Source organism: Myotis daubentonii, chromosome 19, assembly GCF_963259705.1.
Source record: "Myotis daubentonii chromosome 19, mMyoDau2.1, whole genome shotgun sequence".
NCBI classification, from domain to species: Eukaryota; Metazoa; Chordata; class Mammalia; order Chiroptera; family Vespertilionidae; genus Myotis; species Myotis daubentonii.
Window position 1 is genome coordinate 3,740,109 of NC_081858.1, and position 22,466 is coordinate 3,762,574.

The 22,466-nt window shown below is 48.5% G+C and overlaps 1 protein-coding gene across 2 annotated transcripts in view; it reads left to right on the forward strand.

The window, feature by feature from the left end:
* Nucleotides 1-20,626, forward strand: part of JHY (junctional cadherin complex regulator) — a 96,565-nt gene extending 75,939 nt beyond the window's left edge. Inside the window, exons 5-8 of one of the 2 annotated variants that reach the window (XM_059676172.1) lie at nt 4,090-4,378; nt 17,622-17,702; nt 18,422-18,550; nt 20,118-20,626. In XM_059676172.1, coding sequence (XP_059532155.1) covers nt 4,090-4,378; nt 17,622-17,702; nt 18,422-18,550; nt 20,118-20,312 — 694 coding nt within the window. In that variant the 3' untranslated portion in view covers nt 20,313-20,626. The remainder of the gene's footprint in view (nt 1-4,089; nt 4,379-17,621; nt 17,703-18,421; nt 18,551-20,117) is intronic. The other variant, XM_059676173.1, reaches the window with a different exon arrangement.
* Nucleotides 20,627-22,466: the final 1,840 nt, after the last annotated feature.

Genomic DNA, 22,466 nt, shown 5'->3' on the forward strand with positions numbered 1-22,466 from the left:
GTCCTGTGGGACGCAGTGGCACAGTCTTCTCGATCACCTGTGCTGGGTGCTCCATGAATAACCCTTGTGTGTATGTGGGCCCTTCTGCTGCAGTTGAGTCTTGATTGCTATTCGCCCATTAAGACATGGAGTTGTCCCTCAGGCTGCCTGACTGTGAGGATCTGCCCGAACACAGGGTACAAGCTGCTGTGCAGACGCTGACCACACAGAGCAGATTTCGCCTCAGCAGGGTCTTGTTCCTGCCGCTATCTCCCTGTGGACGTGCTGCTTGTGATCCTAATTGGATCCTGCTCTGGTGTTGTCTGACGCTGGACACAGGGTGTGTTGGTTCTGGGGCCTCTTGGGAGAGACTCTGATGTAGGCCAATGGCAGACGCTGCCTGTGACTGGCCCTGGGCAATCTGTTTGGAGACACAAAGTGATCCACAATCGGTGGCTGCCTCTGCTGGGCCTGGGGGTGCATGCAAAGGACCAAGCTGCCCCTCAAGGCCTGTTTCCACCAGCATCACCCTTGGGGACAGGTCAGCAAAAGGCCTGCCATCCCTGAGATCTGCCTCTGCCTCTTCTGCCTGCAGCTGCCTGTGTGGCCAGGTCACTGAGAGAGCCTCTGCCAGTACTTGAGCTGCACGAGGTGGGTTCTCAGTGAGTCACCAGGTAGTGGCTACTGCTTCCCCCCAGGCTGATGCAGTGTGGAGGTGATTGCTCCACTCACGAAAGATGGCACGGGCGGTGTGGGAGAGCAGCTCCACACAGGGATCCTGGTGACTTCCCTTCGGCTTCCTCCCAAGAGCCACACACCGCAGTCTCTCCTCACATGACTTGAGTCTGCTCCACCCTCCCTCCACCAGAGCCCAGGGTGAGCGGCTGCAAAAGAGCTTTGTGTGTTGGCACTCCAAGAAGGTGCCTGTATCGTCAGTGGACGCCGCCTCTCCCAGCAGGCAGAAACCGCACTGCTTTTCACACTGGATGTTATGTGGGCGCCTCTTCATGGCTCTGATGCTCTCGGCTGGGGAGCCCGGCATTGGGTTGAGACCCCACTTTCCTGAGGGAAAACTTTGGCAGCTGAGACATCCTTCCGGAATCTCAGCCATCGCCTACAGAAGCAGGGCCAGCCCTTTTCGCTTCTCTGCCCTTCCTACCAGTTTTGATGTGGCATCTTCTGCAAATCCTTTGTTGTAAGATTCTATTCAGCTAGTCTTCATTGGTTATTCAGGTTGATTTCTCTGTATTTTAGTTGTAATTCCAGTTTGATCCTGGGAGGAGGTAAATGTAGCTTCCACCTACTCACTGCCATCTTGGGTCCCCTCGAGTCAATGATGGTTTAGATTTAACTAATTGCTTATTAATGTGGTTTTAAAAAATATATTTTTATGGATTTCAGAGAGGAAGGAAGAGGGAGAGGGAGAGAAACATCAATGATGAGAGAGAATCATGGAACAGCTGTCTCCTGCACGCCCCCTATTAGGAATCAAGCCCGAAACCCGGGCATGTGCCCTGACCTGGAATGGAACCGTGACCTCCTGGTTCATAGGTCAATTCTCAACCACTGAGTCACACCCACCTGGCATTCGTGGTTTTGCCTCATATTCTTTCTTCTATTTTATTCTTTTTTCCTGAAGTGGATTCTCTAGAAGTTCTTTCAGGAGGTATGTGTGTCACTTGGTAAACTTACCTGAAGTTACTTAATCCTTTATCTTAAATTATAGTTTAACCTGATAGAGAATTAACGTCTTTAAAAACATTATTTTTCTATCTTTTAGTTTGTGTTTTTATATTATATTTTATCAATATAATTATTCATTTTGTTTATAATCTGTCTATTTTTCTCTTGTTGGTTTTAAGGTCTTTCCTTTGCTTTCAGTATTCTGAAGTTTCACTGTGAATTATCTAGGTATGAAATTATTAATCCTAATTGTTATTCTTCTGTGATCCCTAAATCTGAGGATTCATCTCTTTCATAAATTCTGAAAAATTACCACCAATTTTCCCTTTGAATATTATGTCTTCCATATTTGCTTTATTTTTCCACTGGAAACACCAAATGCATGTATATTAGATTCTCTTACTCTAGTCTCTGTGTCTTTTTTAACTCTGTTTATTTTTCAGCTGTTATCTCTCTGTGCTTCTTTCTGAGAAGTTTCCTCTGATGAGTTTTCCAGTGAAATAACTCTTGAGTTATAAATTTTAATGAGGGTAATTTTTCTGTCTAGAATTTTTATGTGGTTCTGATTAGAACCTTCCTGTTCTTTTTTTCCAAATTTGTTTCTCAGAGTTTTGATTTTTTCTTTCATATCTTTAATAATTTTAAACATGCTTACTTTATGAGTGTTATCTAATATTCTATTATCTAAAGTTCTTAGAAATATTCTACTGCTTTGTGTGTGTGTGCATATTTGTCTGTTAACTCTCATACTTGGTAGAATATGTCCTCATCTATTCTAGGATTTAGTATGGTTTAGATTTAACTAATTGCTTATTAATGTGGTTTTTAAAAAATATTTTTATGGATTTCAGAGAGGAAGGAAGAGGGAGAGAGAGAGAAACATCAATGATGTTTTGTGGGTGACAGTGTATCCCTCCAGAGAACTTTTTTGTTTCCCCCATTACTACAGAGGCACCCCAATTCCAGGATCATTTTTATGTTAGTTTCTTTGTGTTAAATTTCCATGATTATGTGGGTAAGGTAAATGTGAACCCTAAATATTTTTCCATGGAATTCACAGAATTTTTTTTTTTTTCCAATTCAGAGCCTAGACCAGCCGTGGGCAAACTATGGCCCGCAGGCCGGATCCGGCCAGTTTGAAATGAATAAAACTATTGAAATAAAAGGCCGTACCCTTTTATGTAATGATGTTTACTTTGAATTTGTATTAGTTCACACAAACACTCCATCCATGCTTTTGTTCCGGCCCTCCGGTCCAGTTTAAGAACCCATTGTGGCCCTCGAGTCAAAAAGTTTGCCCACCCCTGGCCTAGACCAAGACAGGTAGGCTTCCCTGTCGTTTCTCAAGGCTGGTGAATGAGCTTCTCACCACTCCGCCTTTGTGTTGAGGATGTAGCTCTTTGAGGGTTGCAGCTTCATACAGGCATCTCCTACCTGATTCCCCACCTCACATGGGGCCATGGTCTCACATATCCAGCTCCAGTGTTAAACATCAAAACTCGTAGACGTTTTGGGCCTAATCGCTTCAGCTTATGCAAAATCTGCTTTACTTTTAGGGTTGTTGTTGTTTTCCTTTATTTTTTGGTCTTTGAAGATTCCCTGCTTCTCATACAAATTCAACTTTATGTTGAAAAGGATTTTTATTTAATTTAATTCAACATTATTAGGTATTTTGAAGTGGAAAGTTCTTTGATTTTTCAAAATGGACTTTTTCTATTTAAAGTGCAATAAACGAAAGTTATAAATAAAAGCTGGATTATTCTAAAGATAAAAATAGCCCTAGTTGGTTTGGCTCAGTGGATAGAGCATCAGCCTGCGGACTGAACGGTCCCAGATTTTATTCCGGTCAAGGGGGCATGCAGGAGGCAGCTGATCAATGATTCTCTCTCATCATTGATGTTTCTATCTCTCTTCCATCTCCCTTCCTCTCTGAAATCAATAAAAATCCTATATAATAAAAGGCTAATATGCAAATCGACTGAATGGCAGAACAACCAGTTGCTATGACGTGCACTGACCACCAGGGGGCAGACAATCAATGCAGGAGCTGCTCCCTGGTGGTCAGTGTGCTCCCACAGCGGGAGCACCTCTCAGCCAGAAGCTGGGCTCATGGCTGGCAAGCAAAGCAGCAGTGGTGGGAGCCTCTCCTGCCTCTGCAGCAGTGCTAAGTGCTTAGGCCTGCTAGCTGTCGGTCGGACATCCCCCAAGGGCTCCCAGACTGTGAGAGGGCACAAGCCGGGCTGAGGGACCACCCCTCCTCCCAGTGATTTTTAAAAAATGGAAGTATTTTGAGTTAAGAAATTAGTGTATGAAAAGGTTGTTAAAGTGATTTATGGAGTAAGAAATATATCAAAATAATGGTTGCTAAAGAGTTCTGTGCTATGTATGTATCAGGTTTCATGAACAGTTCTGTGCTTTTTCCGTAAGGAACTTCCATCCTTCCCCCGACAGCCCCCCTGCGGAGTCCCCAGGCTCGCGGCTGGGGCGGCTCATGGAGCAGCACCAGCAAGCCTTGGCGCAGCTGGCGGAGGTGCAGCCCGGCGCAGGGGCCTCGACCAGGGTCACATTCCCACCCATTCTGCCAAGAACAGAAAGCGAATCCCAACTCAACTCTGAGAAGAGCCGAAGAAACGAGCTGAAAATAAGCCGTGCCAACTCCGAAGGCTATCTGTTTCAACTGGAGAAAGGGAAAAAGCATAGGAAACGCAGCATTAAGGTAACAGCCCTTGACCAAATACCCTTTTACTTTGACTCACACAGACGGACCTTGATTTTCCGTCGCGTTGTTCCAGCCTGGGGTGGGGATGGTCACCCCTGAGCTGAGTCCGAGGAGTCCTCCCCGGAGCCCGCTCCCACCTGAAATGCCCCCCCCCGTCCCAACCCCCCCCCCCCTTCCTGAGGCTGCTGCACAGGAATGCCCACTTCCACTCCTTCTGCTCCGTCGCGGGCAGGGCTACACCTGCAGAGGCAATAGCCCCTTTGCCCACACGCTGACACATCACACCCTCAGAAAAGCTCCCCACGCCCCCCCTCACCCCGAGGCAGGGCTGAGTCCCCGCCAAGAAGAGGAAGGGGGGCCGAGTGAGTGGGAGCACGGTGGCCACTGCGAGTCCCCTCCGTCCACTGTCTCCCCACCCGAGAACCGGGCCAGGCCCGGGCTCAGCTCGGCTCCTGCAGCCACACACACGCTCGGGAGAGTGGGAGCTGCGCATCTCCCCCGGGTTCTTTCCACAGGAAGATGCACCAGGACCAGCAGTCTGTGCGCTTGTCTCTCCCACTGAGTCTGTACGGTTAAAGAGGGGAATTGAGGGAGGGAATGGCGACGTGCAATGTTTCAGAAGAAATGAGGGCCCTGGAGGGAGCTGTTTTATGGCCTTTGCCTGTGTCCCGTTGGAAGCAATAAGAACCCCTCAGACAAGATCACGTGCTTCAGGGGTCGCAGTCAGAAGCTGGAGGGGTGCTCTGTGTAGCGGGGTGCTCACTGGAGGGGCCTGTGATGGGATGGAGATGTGCATGCACCGGTCATAGAGGAGGGAATGGGCGGGGCTGGGGGGGATCATTGAGGAGGGAGTGGGCGGGGCTGGGGGCATAGAGGAGGGAGTGGGTGGGGTTGAGGGGGTAATAGAGGAGGGAGTGGGCAGGGCTGGGGGATCATTGAGGAGGGAGTGGGTGGGGCTGGGGTAATAGAGGAGGGAGTGGGCGGGGCTGGGGGTAATAGAGGAGGGAGTGGGCGGAGCTGAGGGGGGGTCATAGAGGAGGGAGTGGGCGGGGCTGGGGAATCATTGAGGAGGGGGTGGGCGGGGCTGGGGGGTCATTGAGGAGGGAGTGGGAGGGGCTTGGGGTCATTGGGGAGGGAGTGGGCGGAGCTGAGGTCATTAAAGAGGGAGTGGGTGGTCGGGGCGGGGCTGAGGGAGGTGCACGGTGATGCAGGTACAACCAAGGCTGCACCCCAGCGCTGAGGGCTGTGAGTGGGGACGGCCCTCAAAGGCAAGGGGCCAGGCTCTGGCTACCCGACCTGGACCAGCCATTGGCTACTGAGTGCCCTGGGAAGGGCTGTGACTTGGGCGCAGGGAGGGCCTCAGCTGTGAGTCACACCACAGCTCGCCAGCCGCTCCCAGAGGGCCCCCCACAAGCGTGTGGGAAGCCACCTCACCTCGCTTGGACGTGCATGTGTTGGATCCCGGAAGCTGTGGTGGGTGCTGGTGTCAAGAGAAGGCACCCATGTAAACGGCTTCAGGGTAACGTTGCCATTTAAATGGGGGGAAGAGGTGCACGGAACGGAGGATCGGACACGCCCCTACCTAGGGGTCGGCAGGTTCGGGAGACAATTGTGAGCCGGGTCTCAGAGGATGGTGGAGCGTGAACAAGAGGAGAGAGACTGGGGAGCACTTGGGGCGGAGGCCCAGCCTGAGGCGCCGGACAGAGCCTGGGAGCCCGCGCTGCGCCCAGGGCTGCGGAAGGTGGAGAAGCAGGTGGCCGCTTCCAGGAGCTTGTTTATCATTTGAAAAAGGAGGGCTCAGCCCTGGCCGGCGTGGCTCAGTAGTTAGAGCGTCGGCCTGTGGACTGAAGGGTCCCGGGGAACCCGGGTCAAGGGCACATGCCGGGGTTGCAGGCTTGATCCCCAGTAGGGGGCGTGCAGGAAGCAGACGAACGATTCTCTCTCATCGATGTTTCTGCTTCTCTCTTCCTCTCCCTTCCTCTCTGAAATCCAGAAAAAAAATATATATATATATTTTAAAAGGACGGCCTCATTGCGGGTGGAGGCTGGAAGGACGGACACACTGAGGAATGTTAACGGTGGTCCGATTGCAGCCGGGCAGACACCCTTGAGGGGTTTTACAGCCAGCGCACCCTCCTGTGGGGCCTTCCGAGGAAAAGGAAAGGGCGGCTTTGAAGAACAGAGGAAACTGGACTAGGCAGACAGCGTGTCCATTAAAGAGAAAAGGAAGGCTGGCCTGGGCTGAGACGTGACTCTGGGGTTGATGGCTATGAACACCAGCCCACTCCTGCCACCCCGCCCCCCGCCCCTCTCCACCCAGGCCTGTGGAGCAGTCAGCAGCTCGCCCAGCCCACCGCCCAGCAGGCCTGTCCCCAGAGTCCTCACAGCCACGCGGGGCTTCCCTGCTCCTCATTCTGACTCCACTCCCTCCCACCCTCTGCTCTGCTGGGGCCATGGTTCCTGCCCCGGCTGTGGAACCACGACGCGCACTGGGTGACCCCCATTTCACTGTAAGAAATATGTTTCTGGGATCACAACCACAACCACCACCACCCCCCCCCCCACACACACACACACAGAAACGTCATTGCGTGGCAGGTCCTGAGGCAGCATCGCACCATGTGAAGCGTTTCATAGATAACGTGGTTTTGTAGGAGGCCAGACCCCCGCACCAGGGCTTTGGGCCCAGCACGGTCTCCAGGGGGATGGCCTGTTTGCTCCACAGCGCGTGCTGCCAGGGCCTAGAGGCAGCTCAAGCACCCACATTGCCAGGACCTCCCGAGTCAGGGCCCTGGCCAGCTGCAGGCTGTTGAAAGTGGGAGCTTTCGTTGCAGTGAAGGTAGCAATTTTGTTCCAGAAGGTGCTAATCGGCACATTAAGACAAAGAGATTGCCCTGGACTCGCCCTGATCACGCAGGTGGCCCGGGACCAGGAGCATCTCAGAGGGAGAGGGAGGCAGAGTCCGGTCAGAGCACAGGCACACCTGGGGCAGGGGTTCAGGTCCAGGCCGCCCCAAGGGCACAAGTATCACAACACAGCCAGCCACAGGACGTCTTTGGCTTCCGGGCGCATAGGAAAGGCATGTCTCCACTATCCTTAGTCCCTTAAGTGTTACGTCACACAGGGTACACACACCTTCATTAAAAATACTGTATTGCTGAAAGTGCTGACTATAAAAAAGAGAATGCCAGCTCCCCCCCCCCCCCCGAAGCTTGCTGGGCAGGGTGAGTGGGTACTGACTCAGCCACCCGCAGTTGGCATCCCCGCTCCAGCACTAGGGACTGTGACCTGGGCGGGTTATTCCTTCACCTCCGCGCCTATTTCCTCGCATGCGCGGTCGGGACCGTCCGTCCTTTGTGGATTTGGGACGTGATTAAATTAATTGATGTAAAGCCTTCGCTCGCAAGGACCAAACAGCAGCTAGACGTCCTTCCCTTTCCTTCCTCCCTTCCCAATGGTCTGAACCAGTGGTCGGCAAACTCATTAGTCAGCAGAGCCAAATATCAACAGCACAACGATTGAAACTTCTTTTGAGAGCCAAATTTTTTTAAACTTAAACTGTATAGGTAGGTACGTTGTTATTAACTTAATTGGGGTACTCCTAAGCTGGCCTTCGCTAAAAACGTCCTCAATCTGATTGAGGTACGTTCGCTGAGGTCGACCCCTTCCAACTTGTCCTGTATACTTGTTTCAGATGGACGAGTGTGGATGGGCAAGTTGGAAGGGGTGGACCTCAGCGAACGTACCTCAAAACAATGTACCTGCACCGCTTCTCCCGTCGCCCACCCGACCGACACCCCCCCCACACACACTTCTTCTAACGCCACTTCTTCAAAATAGACTCGCCCAGGCCGAAAACTGACTTCTGCGCATGGGCCACGAAGTTTCAATCACACTGTACGTGCATGCCCACCTGAACGTGGTATTTTGTGGAAGAGCCACACTCAAGGGGCCAAAGAGCCGCATGTGGTTCGCGAGCCGCAGTTTGCCGACCACTGGTCTGAACTGTTCACTGCGCAGAGCAGGAAAGGCCTGTGACGGCCCAGCGCGGGCCCTGAGAGCTGGGGGCAGGCAGGAGGGAGGAGGCAATGGCAGGCACTGCTTCCCAAACCCTCTCCCCCTGGGAAAACCCTCCCTCCTGCCTTCCTCCCGAAACGTTACACCCATCCAGATCCATCTGCTCCACCCAACACCTTCCCTGTCTGACAAATACACAGAAGCAGCTTTGTCCTGGCAGCTACTCCAGAAGCTGAGATGATCCAGAAGGGAGCCATGCGTCTGGGACAGCAGGCAGCCAAGGCTCACTGTCCAGGTCATGCCCATTCGCTAATCAGCAAATCTCGTGATTTCCAGGGAATCGACTTGAATCCCATTAAAATTTGAGGCTGTGTAAAGCGAATAGGCCCTTCTCCTCACAGTTCCGCTGTGAGTCCAGGCATTGTCCGTGCCATCAGATCCAGACGCCAGCGGTAGAGATGACCACGCTGCAGGAGGCGGCAGCCCAGAGCACCCCGCCACACACACACACACTGCTCCCCCAGACTCACTGCTCCCCCAGACTCACTGCTCCCCCAGACTCACTGCAGCCCACAGCCCGCCCGGTGGCTCTGATGGGCCGGGGCTGTGGCACAGCCTGGGCGTGGCTGCGTGGCTGCTCCGGGAAGGGTTTATGTGGATTAAGTTTAGCAGCTGCAGAGCAGCTTCCTCCTTGGCCCTCCCAGTGTCTGAGGCCTAATCTGTCCCGTTTCTCAGCAACGTTGTCACGTTGTCACGTTGGCACCTCTGAGGGGTGTTTAGAAAAGAGCCTGCTGGTGCCCCCCCACCCCTCCCGCCCAGCAGGGACATGTCCTCGTTCAACGTCGTTTCCCGTTCCGGCCCACTTTGCCCCAAGTTCACAGTAAGTCGCTCCTCCGGCTGGAAGTGTCCTGAGTTACTTGCAAACGTCTCCCATCAGGAGAGCCTCATGCCGCCTCTGCCTGAGACCAGCGCTAAGGCTCAAGGCAGGCCGGGCTCGGCGCATCAGCAGAGCAGGTCCAGGCGGAGACAGGCCGCCAGGGGCTGAGAACGCGCCTCCGCCTCTGAGAGCAGAGACCTAACAGAGCTGTCATTGTTGATTTTTTTTGTGGGGGGAGGGCATCAAGCTATTGTGACCTTTCAGTCTTGTAACAGCCAAGGAGAAGTAAATCAAAGTAAATTCTGGGGATTATTTTGTTATCAAAGCCTTTTGAAGAGATGGAAAGTAGATTAGTGGCTGCCTGGGGCTGGATTTGCAGGGGAGAGGGGAGCGGCTGCTCATGGTATGGGGTTTCCTTTTCGGGTGACGCCCTCTGAAATGGGATTGTGGAGATGTTTGCACCACTCCATGAGTAGGCTAAATAACCACGGAATTGTACAACTTCAAATGGGTGAGTTTTGTGCCGCGTGAAATACCTCAGTGAAGCTGTTAAAAAGACTCGATGGAAAGAGATCAAACAAACTTGCAGCGCTGGGAGCCGATCAAGGTTACTTGAACCGAAGTTAAGTAAATCCAGGCTTTTCATGGCCAGTCACCCGGAGCAAACTCTGTTAGCCATCGCTCTCCCTCCAGACGCGCTCTGCGGGACGCTTCTCCTCCAGGGCGAGTGTCCTCGGGAGAGAGTCCTCGGGGCACACTCTTCCCGAGGGTCAGCAAGGCTAGACCCCAGCTCTGTTCCTCTGTGCCAGCCAAGGCATGTTTATTCAAGGCGGGGGCGGGAGCCGGGACTGGGGAGCAGCGAGCGATTATCCACGCCCCACGATGTACCTATGAGTCCGTGCGATGATTAAGGCCAAGCTGCTCAGACTAAGAATGTGATTATGGGCCCAGCACTTCTTTCTCGTCAGTCAGGACAAATTGGATCTATGATTTGGATACCAATGGGGCTCTCTCCTCCTTTTTTGTTACTGGTTTACTTTGGCAAATAGACAGCAACTTGGTGATTGCAAAACAGTCGTTCAGAAGACATGTCAGAAAAAGAACAAATTTGCAGTTGCAAAGTATATGACACTAGGGGCCCAGTGCACAAATTTGTGCACCTTGAAAGGAACTGTGGGCCGCGAGGCTGCGGTGGACACAGGGGTGGGTCTCCACCCATCCTCTGCACCCACATCTGGCCCCTCCCACCGCAGCCCCAGGTCCCCTGTCTGCCGGCAGCCCTGCCCCAGCTGCCACCACTTCCACATGCTGACGGTGCCAACCCCGCTCGCATCTGCTGATGGTGTGGAGCAATTGGGGTTGGCACCAGCAGCGGTTGCAAGTGGAGCCAGCACTGTCAGCAGGTGCAAGCGGCTGCTGCTGCCCTGATAGCCCCTCAGGAGCAGGGGGAGGTGGAGAAGCCCTCAGGGGCAACTGGGGCTGGCAGCTGCTGCTCGCACCTGCTGACAGTGCCGAACGATCGGAGCCAGCACCAGGTGCCAGCAGTGGGTGCGAGCAGCAGCTCCAGCATCAGCAGTGGGTGCGAGTTTCGGGCAGGACTGCGGCGCATGGGAGCAAAGAATTTTAAGTAACCACCAGAGGCTCACCCTAATGACAGTGACCAGTGCCCCACCTTGGTCTGGTGCCCCCACTCCACCTGCTCCACCATCCTGCCTTGGCTGATACCCGCCATGTTCCATGTGCGCCCCCTGGTGGTCAGCACATGTCATAGCAGCCAGTCGTTCGGTTGTTCTGCCATTCAGTCTCTTTGCATATTAGCCTTTTATTATATAGAATGGGAGCTCACACACCTATTAAAAATTAACAAAAGTTTTTAAATGTGATAATACCCAGCATAATCCAGGTTTAGACAAAAAGAGCATTTGGGATTTTTGTCTTGTTTTTTGCCTTTTAAATACCATATGATTTTTATTACTTATTTTTTTATTTTTACATTTTTCAATTATAGTTTACTTTTAGTATTATTTTGTACTAGGGGCCCAGTGCAGGAATTTGTGCACCTTGAAAGAAACTGTGGGCCGCGAGGCTGTGGTGGGCAAAGGGGGGGAGGGTCTCAGCCCATTTTCCATGCCCCCGTCTGGCCCCTCCCACTACGGCCCCTGGTCCCCTGTCTGCCAGCAGCCCCGGTCCCACTGCCGCTGCTCCCACACACTGATGGAGTGAAGTTATTGGAGCTGGTGCCAGCAGCAGGTGCCAGTGAGGCCAGTGCCATCAGTGGGTGTGAGCAGTGGCTGCTGGCCCCAATTGCCCCCGAGGGCTTCTCCACCTTTCCCTGCTCCTGAGGGGCAATCGGGCAGCAGCCACTGCTCACACCCACTGACAGCACCAAGTGATCAGGACTCTCACCAAGCCCCGGCAGCAGGTGTGAGCAGCAGCTCTGGTGCTGGCTGCAGGTGCAAGCGGGGCCAGCACCAACAGCAGGTGTGAAGGACCAGTGGGACCACAGGTGTGGGAGCAAAGAATTTTCATTAACCACCAGAGGCTCACCCCGATGACAGCAACCAGCGACCCACTGACCTGCTCCACCATCCCGCCGCAGGCGATGCCCACCATGTTCAGCGCTCTGCCGCCTGCTGCCAATGCCCACCATGTTCCGTGTGCACCCCCTGGTAGTCAGCGCACGATATAGTGACTGGTTGTTCCGGTGTTCTGCCATTCAGTCTATTTGCATACCAGGGTTTTATATATAGAGACTAGAGGCCCAGCACCCAAAATCGCATGAGACCCAGACCTGCCGCACCAGCAGGACCCAGACTCCTGGTGATCAGTCATTTGGTCGTTTCGGCGTTATGGCCGCAGGCCTTTTATATACAGACTAGAGGTCCGGTGCATGAAAATTCATGCACTGGAGGGGGGTCCCTCAGCCTGGCCTGCCCCCTCTCACAGTCCGGGAGCCCTCAGGGGAGGGAGGCGACCCATCACACCTCTGCTGCTGCCACTGCTGGCAGCACAAGCCTCAGCTGGCCCTGGTTACCTGAGCCTCTTCTTTGGGGAAAAATCTTTTCATGTCCTCTGCACATTTTTCAATTGCATTGTTTTTGTTTCTGTTTTTGAGTTATATAAGTTTCTTATATATTTTGGATATCAAACCCTCATGGAATATATAATTTGTGAATATATCTGGTATTCTCCCATTCAGTAGGTTGCCTTTTTATCTATTGGGTATTTCTTTTCACTGTGCAGAAGCTTTTTAGTTTGATGTAGTCTTGTTTATTTTTGCTTTGTTTCCCTTGCCCAAGGGGACATATTTAAAGAGATATTACTCAGACCGATGTCAGATAGTTTATTTCCTATGTTATCTCCTAGGGGTTTTATGGTTTCAGGCCTTACATTTAAGTCTTTGATCCATTTTGAGGTTATTTTTGTATATGGTATAATAGAGTGGTCCAGTTTCATTTTTTGCATGTATCTGTCCAGTTTTCCCAACATCGCTTGTTAAAAAGATTGTCATGCCCTAGGTGGTTTGGCTCTGTAGATAGAGATTTGGCCTACGGACTGAAGGGTCCCAGGTTCAGTTCTGATCCAGGGCACATGCCCAGGTTGAGGGCTCAATCCCCAGTAGGGAGCATGCAGGAGGCAGCCAACCAATGATTCTCTCTCATCATTGATGTTTCTATCTCTCTCTCCTTCTCCCTTCCTCTCTGAAATCAATAAAAATATATATGTATTTTTAAAAAAGACTGTTGTTACTGCAGTGTATATTTTTACCTCCTTTGTCACACATTGTTGACAGCATAAGTGAGGCTTTATTTCTGTCTCTCTATACTGTTCCATTGATGTACATGTCTATTTTTGTGCAAGTGCCATACTGTTTTGATTATTACACCTTTGTAGTATAGTTTGAGATGGGGGAGCCTGATACCTCCAACTTTGTTTTTCCTTCTCAAGATTGCTGTGGCTATTCGAGGTCTTTTGTGATTCCATATATCCATGGTATATTATTCCATTTATTTGGGTTTTCTTCATTTTTTCCCTCAGTGTCTTATGGTTTCAGAGTACAGATCTTTCACCTCCTTGGTTACATTTATTCTTAGGTATTTTATTCTTTGTGATGCACTTGTGAATGGTATTGTTTTTCCCATTTCTTTTTCTGATTGTTCATTATTATTGTACTAGAGACCCAGTGCACAAAATTCATGGGTCCCTAGTGGCTGCCAGCTGCCGGCCAGGGCCTCCCTTCCCCTGGCTGCCTGCCACCACCACTGCCGCCCAGGGCCAGGGGGAGGGGCCATGGGCGGCTGGCTGGCCAGCCCCACCCGCTGGTCAAATTTCCAGTAGAACTCCCGGTCAAGGGGACAATTTGCATATTAGGCTTTTATTATATAGGATAGGAACATGACAGATTTCTGTATATTAATTTTGTATCCTGATACTTGACTGAATTATTTTATTAATTCTCTTAATTTTTGGTGGATTCTTAGGATTTTCTATATATGGTATCAGGTTATCTGCAAATAGTGACATATTTACATATTGGGGAAAAGTAAATCAAAACCACAATGAGATATCATCTCACACCAGTCAGAATGGCTATCAACAAGTCAACAAACAACAAGTGTTGGCAAGGATCTGGAGAAAAGGGTAACCCTCATGCACTGTTGGTAGGAAATACAAATAAGTGCAGCCATTGTGGAAAACAGTATTTGAGATTCCACTTCTGGATATTTATCCAAAGAAAATGAAAACACTAATTCAAAAAGATATATGTACCCCATGTTCATTGCTGCATTGCTAACCATAGACAAGATATGGAAGCACCCCAGGTGTCTAATGGTAGATTAATGGGTAAAGAAGTGAGATAGATATATAGATATAGATATATTATACAATTGAATATTACATAGCAATAAAAAAGAATGAAATCTTGCTATTTGCGAAAGCCTGGTTGAATCTAAAGGGTATTATGCCAAGTGAAATAAGATAGACAGAGAAAGACATATACAGTATGGTTTATGGTTTCACTTATAAGTGGAATCTTTCTTTTTTTTTTTTTAATCCTCACCCGAAGATATTTTTCCATTGATTTTTAGGGAGAGTGGAAGAGAGAGAGACAGAGGGAGAGACATCGATGTGAGAGAAGCACATTGATTGGTTGCCTCCTGCATGAGCCCTGACCAGGGCCCAGGCAGGGGAGGAGCTTGCAACCGAGGTACATGCCCTTGACCATAATTGAACCCGGGACCCTTCGGTCCGCAGGCCCACGCTCTAACCACAGAGCCAAACCAGCTGGGGCTATATGTAGAATCTTAAAAAACAAACAAACAACAACAAAAAACAACTCTCATAGAAACAGAGACCAAAGGGATGGTAAGCAGAAGGGCAGGGGTTGAGGATGGGTAAAAAGGGAAGGTGAATATAGTCAATAATATTATGATACCAGTAAGTTGGCATGGTAACAGATAAATACTATAATTAATCGGTGACCACTTTGTAAGCTATAAAAATGTCGAATCACTAAAACCAATACAACCAATATAAGGTTATATACCAACTATACTTAAATTTTTGTAAATGTCTTTTGTAGGCAACCACAAAAAAGGCACATTTTCAAAAAATAGTGATAGCAAAAATAGTGATAGCAAAATACAGTGTAATGCTAAACTCTTAGTAAAAAAAATTAAATAAATTGTATCATAGTGACAATTTTATAAAAATATGAGCAAATAGATCTAAAGAGCAGAAACAACTGTGGTGGTTTTGCTGGGGCGGGGGGGGGGGGGTATGTGCCTCTCTTCTTAAAGGAGAGTATGGCTTTGAAATGCTGTCAATGAATAATATTTATACACCTTATTGTTGTTGATTTTTAATGATTTTACAGTAGTCCAAAGGCTTCTTTAGGAAAGTATCTCCTCTCACCTTTTAGAATTAGATGCACGGAAAGCGGTTTGACTATAGATGTTTGTCACTGTCATTGGGCAGATTCTGTTTTCAGAACTTTTTATCCTGGCACTGTAGAAGTGTCGCCTCTGTGGCACATGATGCTGGCGCTTCGAAGCATGGCAGGTGCCGCAGACATGTTGTAGTACCACAGAAATTTTCCCTTCAGCTACAAGTCACAGAATTAACATTTACAGCAACTTCAAAAATATGGGTTCATTTTTCTTACAATTAATCTACAAGTAAGTAGTTGCTAGCATAATGGTTCTACATCTCAAAACATCAGACCAGTGTTTGTATAATTCTTTTGTCCTTTTTTCTTTTCCTGGCCACAAGGTTGCCTCTGAAGCTCCAGCTCCAGAAATCACATCACTCGTCTATTGTGAAGGGAAAGGGGTGGGCTGCCCCAGGCCACATAAATGCCTCCTCAGATGCACCCTCTACCCAACCAGAAAACTGTCACTCATACTTCATTGGCCAGACCTCGGTGCTCAGTGTCTTTGTGAAAAGAGTATTTGGCTCTGAGCCTCCAAAATGGGAAATGGCAACGGAGACACTAATGGGTATGACCTCCGGGTAGTCAGTCGAGAGGCCTCTGTGAGTAAACACCTTGTGATGGTTGGTACAATGTGTGGACATCAGTTCACTGCTGAGGTCTGGGAGTTATACACAGTAACTGTATTTAACATGAGGAAACGGTGGTGGTGTTTGTTAAGTCTCTGGACTATCTTCCAAATTCTATCTATGGAAAGGGCACCTGGATTTATTGTGTGCCTTAGGACTTCATTCACAGGAGCTTTCAAAATTAGAAGCATACCATGCCTAGTCCGGAGATACAGACAGTACCTTCACGGCCCTACAGCGTCACCACCTCGGTGTGGCTGTTCTTCCTCCCTCCCACCAAACTCAGCACCAACCAGGATGTGCCCTAAGAGAAGTACTGTCATCCAAGCCATCTTCTTGGCATTGTCCTCTACCCTCCCCAAGGAAGGAAACCAAATAAACTCACAAACTAAAAAAAAAAAAAAAAGGATTTGGTTTCCCCACAAGGGCATCTGCCATAAGCAGCACGTTGATTTTTTGTTGGTTTGCTTTTAAAATACATTTTTTTTATTGATTTCAGAGAGGAAGGAAGAGGGAGAGAGAAATAGAAACATCCTATATAATAAAAGGCTAATATGCAAATTGTCCTTTCAATTGGGAGTTCGACCAGGAGGTGGGGCTGGCCAGCCAACCACCCATGGCTCCTCCCCCAGCTGGCCCCACCCACCCTGATCAGGGGCGGGGCTGGCCAGACCCCACCTGTGCAAATTTGGGCACCGGGCCTCTAGCGATGACATAATATTCAAAAGACAGTAAGAGCCTAGGCATGACCTACAGAGAAACTCATTTGATCCAGTGTCAGTTGGATATTTTATTTTATTTTTATTTATTTATTTTTTTTATTTTAAAAATATATTTTATTGATTTTTTACAGAGAGGAAGGGAGAGAGATAGAGAGTTAGAAACATCGATGAGAGAGAAACATCGATCAGCTGCCTCCTGCACATCTCCTACTGGGGATATGCCCGCAATCCAGGTACATGCCCTTGACCGGAATCGAACCTGGGACCTTTCAGTCTGCAGGCCAATGCTCTATCCACTGAGCCAAACCGGTTTCGGCGTGAGTTGGGTGTTTTAAAGGGTGCAATTAATTTTACATAACTCTTATTAGTATTTTTATCTTTGAAGGGACAAAGTAACATGAGGCAATTGATTATGACACTTGAGCACAGTAACAGGCAGGAAAAACTCAAAAACTCTCTTGACTGTAGGATAAATTGAGGTATTCTTCAAACTGCTGCTTTTGATATTAAAACCAACTTGCTGCCCTTGCTGGTTTGGCTCAGTGGATGGAGCATTGATCTGTGAAGTGAAGGGTCCCAGGTTCAATTCTGGTCAAGGGCACATGTCTGGGTTGTGGGCTCGATCCCCATTAGGGGCCGTGCAGGAGGCAGCCAACCAGTGATTCTCTCTCATCATTGGTGTTTCTATCTCTCCTTCTCTTCTCTCTGAAATCAATAAAAATATATTTTTAAAAGACTATACATAAATTAATAGCAGCAGCAAAGTGGTCATGTACATGTTACCAGTATATTAAAAAGGTTAACAACAAAACAGCACTTTGCTCACTTGAGATTTTTTATTTATGATGCTCAGATTTCAAATTTTTAATTTCAGAAGTGGAAGGTGAAAACATGTTAGCTAACCAGCTACAAAATGCCAAAGAAACTATTACCAGTAACTACCGTTAGAGCGGAGGGTTGCCAGGAAATGCACCCCTCCCCTCCCCTGCTGCTGTGGTGGCTGTGACAACTGTGGGGGACAGACAAGTCCTTAAAGAAACTGTCTCTGTGACTGTGTTTCTAGAGCTCCAAGCTGAAAGGTTATCAGAAAAGAGACGTGAAGCTTGGAGGCCTGGGACCTGACCTTGAGGCCATCAGAGACAAAGTGAGTGCGGCGTGCACGCAGTGTGTCTTCAGGCTGGGGTTTGCCCATCTGTCTTTTAGCAAAAATGTCTAAGATGCCCCCCAGAACCAAGCCCTCAGTCAAGTGTCTCACTCTGAATAGAGACACTTCTGAAATATCACCGGCAATAGAGACCCAGGCATTCCTCTTACTGTAAAATAAAATTACTTAGCAATCTTGTTTTTCGTATCCACCTTTCAGTTTTGAAGGCCCGAGCAGAGAAGTGGGGCGTGCGCCTGAAGAGGGGCGTGCGTGCCACGTGCGCGCAGGGCTTTCCCTGGAGTCATCTTGGTAATTGTGCACAGTGGCTGCAGGGCGGACACTTAGGCTAAGAGTTTCCCAGCCCATGAAAAGTGCACCCACTTTATTCTCTTTCCTCCAGTGAAAGGAGATCTTCATTTAATGTGTTTTAACTGCAGTTGCACTCAAGGCATAAAAAGAGAGCACAGTTCAAAGTTGGAAGCAAAAATGAAAATAAATGGGTAAATGCAACAAAGAAGAGGCTGAATGTGATTTAGCCGCCGTGAAGGGGCCCCTGGGTGTGCTATGCAGCCATGTGCCCCCCCCTCACCCCAGGCTGTTTCCGGGAGAAACATCAACTTAACCATCTCACTGCTCGCCCGCCCTGTGCGGCCGAGAGGCTTTAAATAGAGAAGGAAGACCGGGCAGGGCCAGCGTTGTCACTTTGTTTCTCTGAATAGATGCAGAAATTGAGACAGCAGAAGGAATACGCAAAGCAGGTGAAGGAGTACAACATGAAGACGCTCTCCCTTCTCTCAAACCCGCAAACAGCAAAAGCCGAGAATAGCCCCGCCATCTCTCGGCAGAAGGTAAGGACTCGCTGAGGCCGCTCCCTTTCGACTAGAATGAAAAGAAACCTTGGTTGCCTCACAACTTAAGGAGCTCCCCCCCCGCTTGTTGAACACAGGGCATGTTTTAGCTACCACCATCCCTGCCGCTGCCCATCAGTCACAGACACGGATGTAAACACGATAGACACGCATACGGTGCCACAGGGTTAGCCTTCTCCTCTTCCTGAAGTTCATTATTGCCTTTATTCACCTACATGTTTCCTTCTAAGTGTAGTAGCCCTAGATCGCCACACAATAAAAATCAAGCGGGAGGGTGATTTCTTAGTTAATCAGGATTGGTAGTTTCTTCCGTCCGTTTTTCTCTCTACGGTTAAGTAAGCCTTGAGGCAATGGTGTTTTCAGGCTGTTTATGGGGCCTACGTCAAAGCAAAGGCCTTCATTGTTTCTCTCAAGTTCAGTCTCCTACATTTTCCCCAAGGGGTTGTCATATATAGCTTCCTCTATCCAAGAAAAATGATTTCATAAAATACAGATTCTCTCTCACAGCCATCGTCCTCCATCCCGGACATGACGTGAAGGAAATGTGTTCCGTGGAGACGGGAGCTCTGCCCAGCAGGTCTGCTCAGACCGGGAAGGCCGCAGGACCTGGGTGCCTGCGGGAGTGCATACATGTTCTCTTTCACAGACCAACATGTGTCTCGATTTACTGCCTCCCTTCCTCAGGCCTTGCAGCCTCCATCCGCTTGAGTTATCATGGTGCCACTTTTTATTTTCTTCTCCAACCCATTAATTTTTTATGACAAGATTCCAGACAACAAGTCTGTCATTAGAAACTCACAGAGAAGTCACTGCACATACTGAGAAGCCTGGTTTTTATTTTCCCTTTCTAGGATTTCCATACCATCCATTCCTGTTTTAGCCATCAATAAATTCTTATGAAAATATAAAACTGACATAAAGGCAGATTTAGAAATCATATTTAGAGATATCATTTTATTGTAATGCCTTTTAGAACTGACATCACTCAGAAAAGAAAAAATCTGCCTTTTCCAGTGTCCAGGTTTAGAGAGTATACGAAAAAAGAAAAACAATAATTTCTAACCTCTAATAAGTACTTGCTAGACTTCTGAGAGCCCAGGGGCAGGAACAGCTGATGTCACAATGGCAGTGCGATTTTCTAGAGTGAATCTTGGTCTGAATCAGTAACAAGGCCTCTTTGGACAGAAAGGTCTGTAAATATCTCCTGGTGATAAGTTTGGTTTTAATGAGACTGCCAGAGCTAACTAGGTCAAATACACGGCAAGTCTATTTTCAAGCACTGAGTAAGCCTCTGCTTTATAAATAACTACAGAAGGCACTTTAAATAGCTAATTCTTGTGTGGCTGGTTTATTTTGTTGAAGCTGTAGGGTGTACTGCATTATTTGCATTTTCCATTTGATCTCCACGTCCATCCACATCTTAGTACATTATTGTAACAATAGTCTTCACTTACATTATCGATAAATATTCCCTAAGACCAGATTTAATTTAAAGAATCCAGGGCTCACTCCCATTTCAAATAAAATTTTACCTGTATGCTTTCAGGCTTTGGAATATGCTAAGACCATCCCCAAACCCAAACCTTCAAACCTGGTGGATCAAGCGTCCAAGGAAACGAAAAACCCAACCTCTGCTGCAGAAGACACGTTACCTGAAATCTCACTGCTGGGCATCCTGCAGAGCAGACACGAGAGGGAAAAGCAGGCCGTGGCTGCTTTCAAAGTCCTGCACATCGTGTAGCGACGTGTGGGGACCACAGTGCCCAGCGGAGGCCCTGCAGCAAGGACGCGGCAGCCAGCCGCTCTGCGTCAGTGATGACCTGTCCTCAGGCTGCAGTCCCTGCTTGTGTTGCATAGGATGTAGGACTTGGGGCCCTAGTCTATTATGGTGCCATAGTGTACTTTCTGGGAAGAAATGTTTTAATTATTTATTTTCAAATCAGTTGAACTTTGGGCATAATAAGAATTAGGGAATAAAGCCTTTGGGTTTTATATTGGATCTTTTTATTTCTTAAACAATCAGTGCCCTTCCTTAGCCATGAAAACCATGAAGTTACCCAAAAATAAATGTATCAACTTGTGTTTCTCTCTTTTACATTCCTGGTAATAAAAAAGTAGAAACACTTCAGTTTCTACTAAGATGAACTCAAATTGGACTAATAACCAGTATATTTTGAGATACCATTTCCAAAATATTTACAAAATTTTTAAATTTAGCCAAAGACTTATATATGAGATTGGAAGAGCCCTGGCCTGTGTGGCCTGCTTGGTCGGGGTGTCATCCCACACAACAAGAAGTGGCAGTTTGATTCCTGGTCAGGGCACAAACCCAGTTTATGGGTTTGATCCTGGTTGGGGCGCATGTGGGAGGCGACCAACAATGTTTCTCTTTCATATCAATGTCTCTCTCTCTCTCTCTCTCTCTCTCTCTCTCTCTCTCTCTCTCTCTCTCTTTCTCTCTCCCCTCTGCCCACACATACACTCTACACACTCTAACTCTTGCTCACTCTCACTCTGTAAAAAAATCAATAAGATTTAAAAAATAAAATAAAATTGGGAGGGATGTGTCAGCTACAGAGGTCCCCCCTGAGGAGTGAGGGTTCCCAGGTCCACACCAGGCCTCCCAAGCCCAGAGCCAGGAAGAGAAGTCCCCGTCACTTCTGGCTGTGAAAACCAGCAGGGATTGTGGCTGAGACAGAGGCTGCTGGAGTCCCAAGCAGTTCCTCTTAAAGGGCTCACACATGAACTTACTCAGACTCACTCCCTCTGAGCTCCAGCGCTGAGCAGCAGCATAAAAGGAACCAGAGACATAAGGGGAGAAACTGAATTGTCTGGCATCAGAGCAAGAACTGAGGGGAAATTTTCTGCCAGAAAAAAATTCTGGCAGTGACCATTGTTCCTTTTCTGAGAGCCCCACCTCCCATTGAGCTGGCAGATGGGCACTATATATGAGTCTCCCTCAACCAGGTTCACACTCTTTGCCCCACCCTGATGATTTCCTGAGATCCTGCCCCGCCCAACTTGTGGACCACACCCAAGCCATTTCCAAGTGGCTTTTCCATACCAATGGCCTTTCTTCCTTCATGATTTGGACTTTTTTAAAATCTCTCAAACAAGCAGATCTGGCCTCTGTGTACCCTCTACCTCTCAATAAGTTACCCCAAACCTAGCACAGTGGCAGCTTAGCATCTCCTGGGTACCTCCAAGCCCAGCACAAGTGGCTATCTGTATATTGCTCTGTAGCTTGTGCCAGGTGGCCCTAAGGAGGGCACAGGCACACCTTGCACCTGGTGGACAGCTTCAAACTACACCAGATTACAACCCTACCACCTCCACAAGTGACACACTTGAGGAATGGATTTGGTGAGCACCAAAGCCCCACTGAAGCTAGTCCTGCTCTATAGGCTCAACTCCTGAACAGAAATTCCTCTGCTGTAGTTGTAGCTGGTAACTTATAGGCCTGGGGCTCAATCCCTCCCAGTGATGCTAACAGCACTCAAGGCTCAACTACAACAGGACAGTCCACACAGGGGCGCACATGGAGCACCCAGCTCAAGTGACTGGGGAGGCTGCACCACTGGACCCTACGGGACACCTGTTACACAAGGCCACTCTACTCTAACAAGACTGGGAGATGTAGCAGGTCTACCTAACACAATAAAATAAAAAACAACAACAACAACAACAAAAAAAAAACAAAACAGAAAGAATGCAGAGATGAAGAATCAGGTCCTAAATGAAAAAACAAAAAAATAAACAGGAGAAATTTCCAGAAAAAGAACTAAATGAAATGGAGGCAAGCAAACTATCAGATACAGAGTTCAAAACAATGGTTATAAAGATGCTCATGGAACTTAGTGAGAACCTCAAGAACTTAGTGAGAACTTCAAAAGCA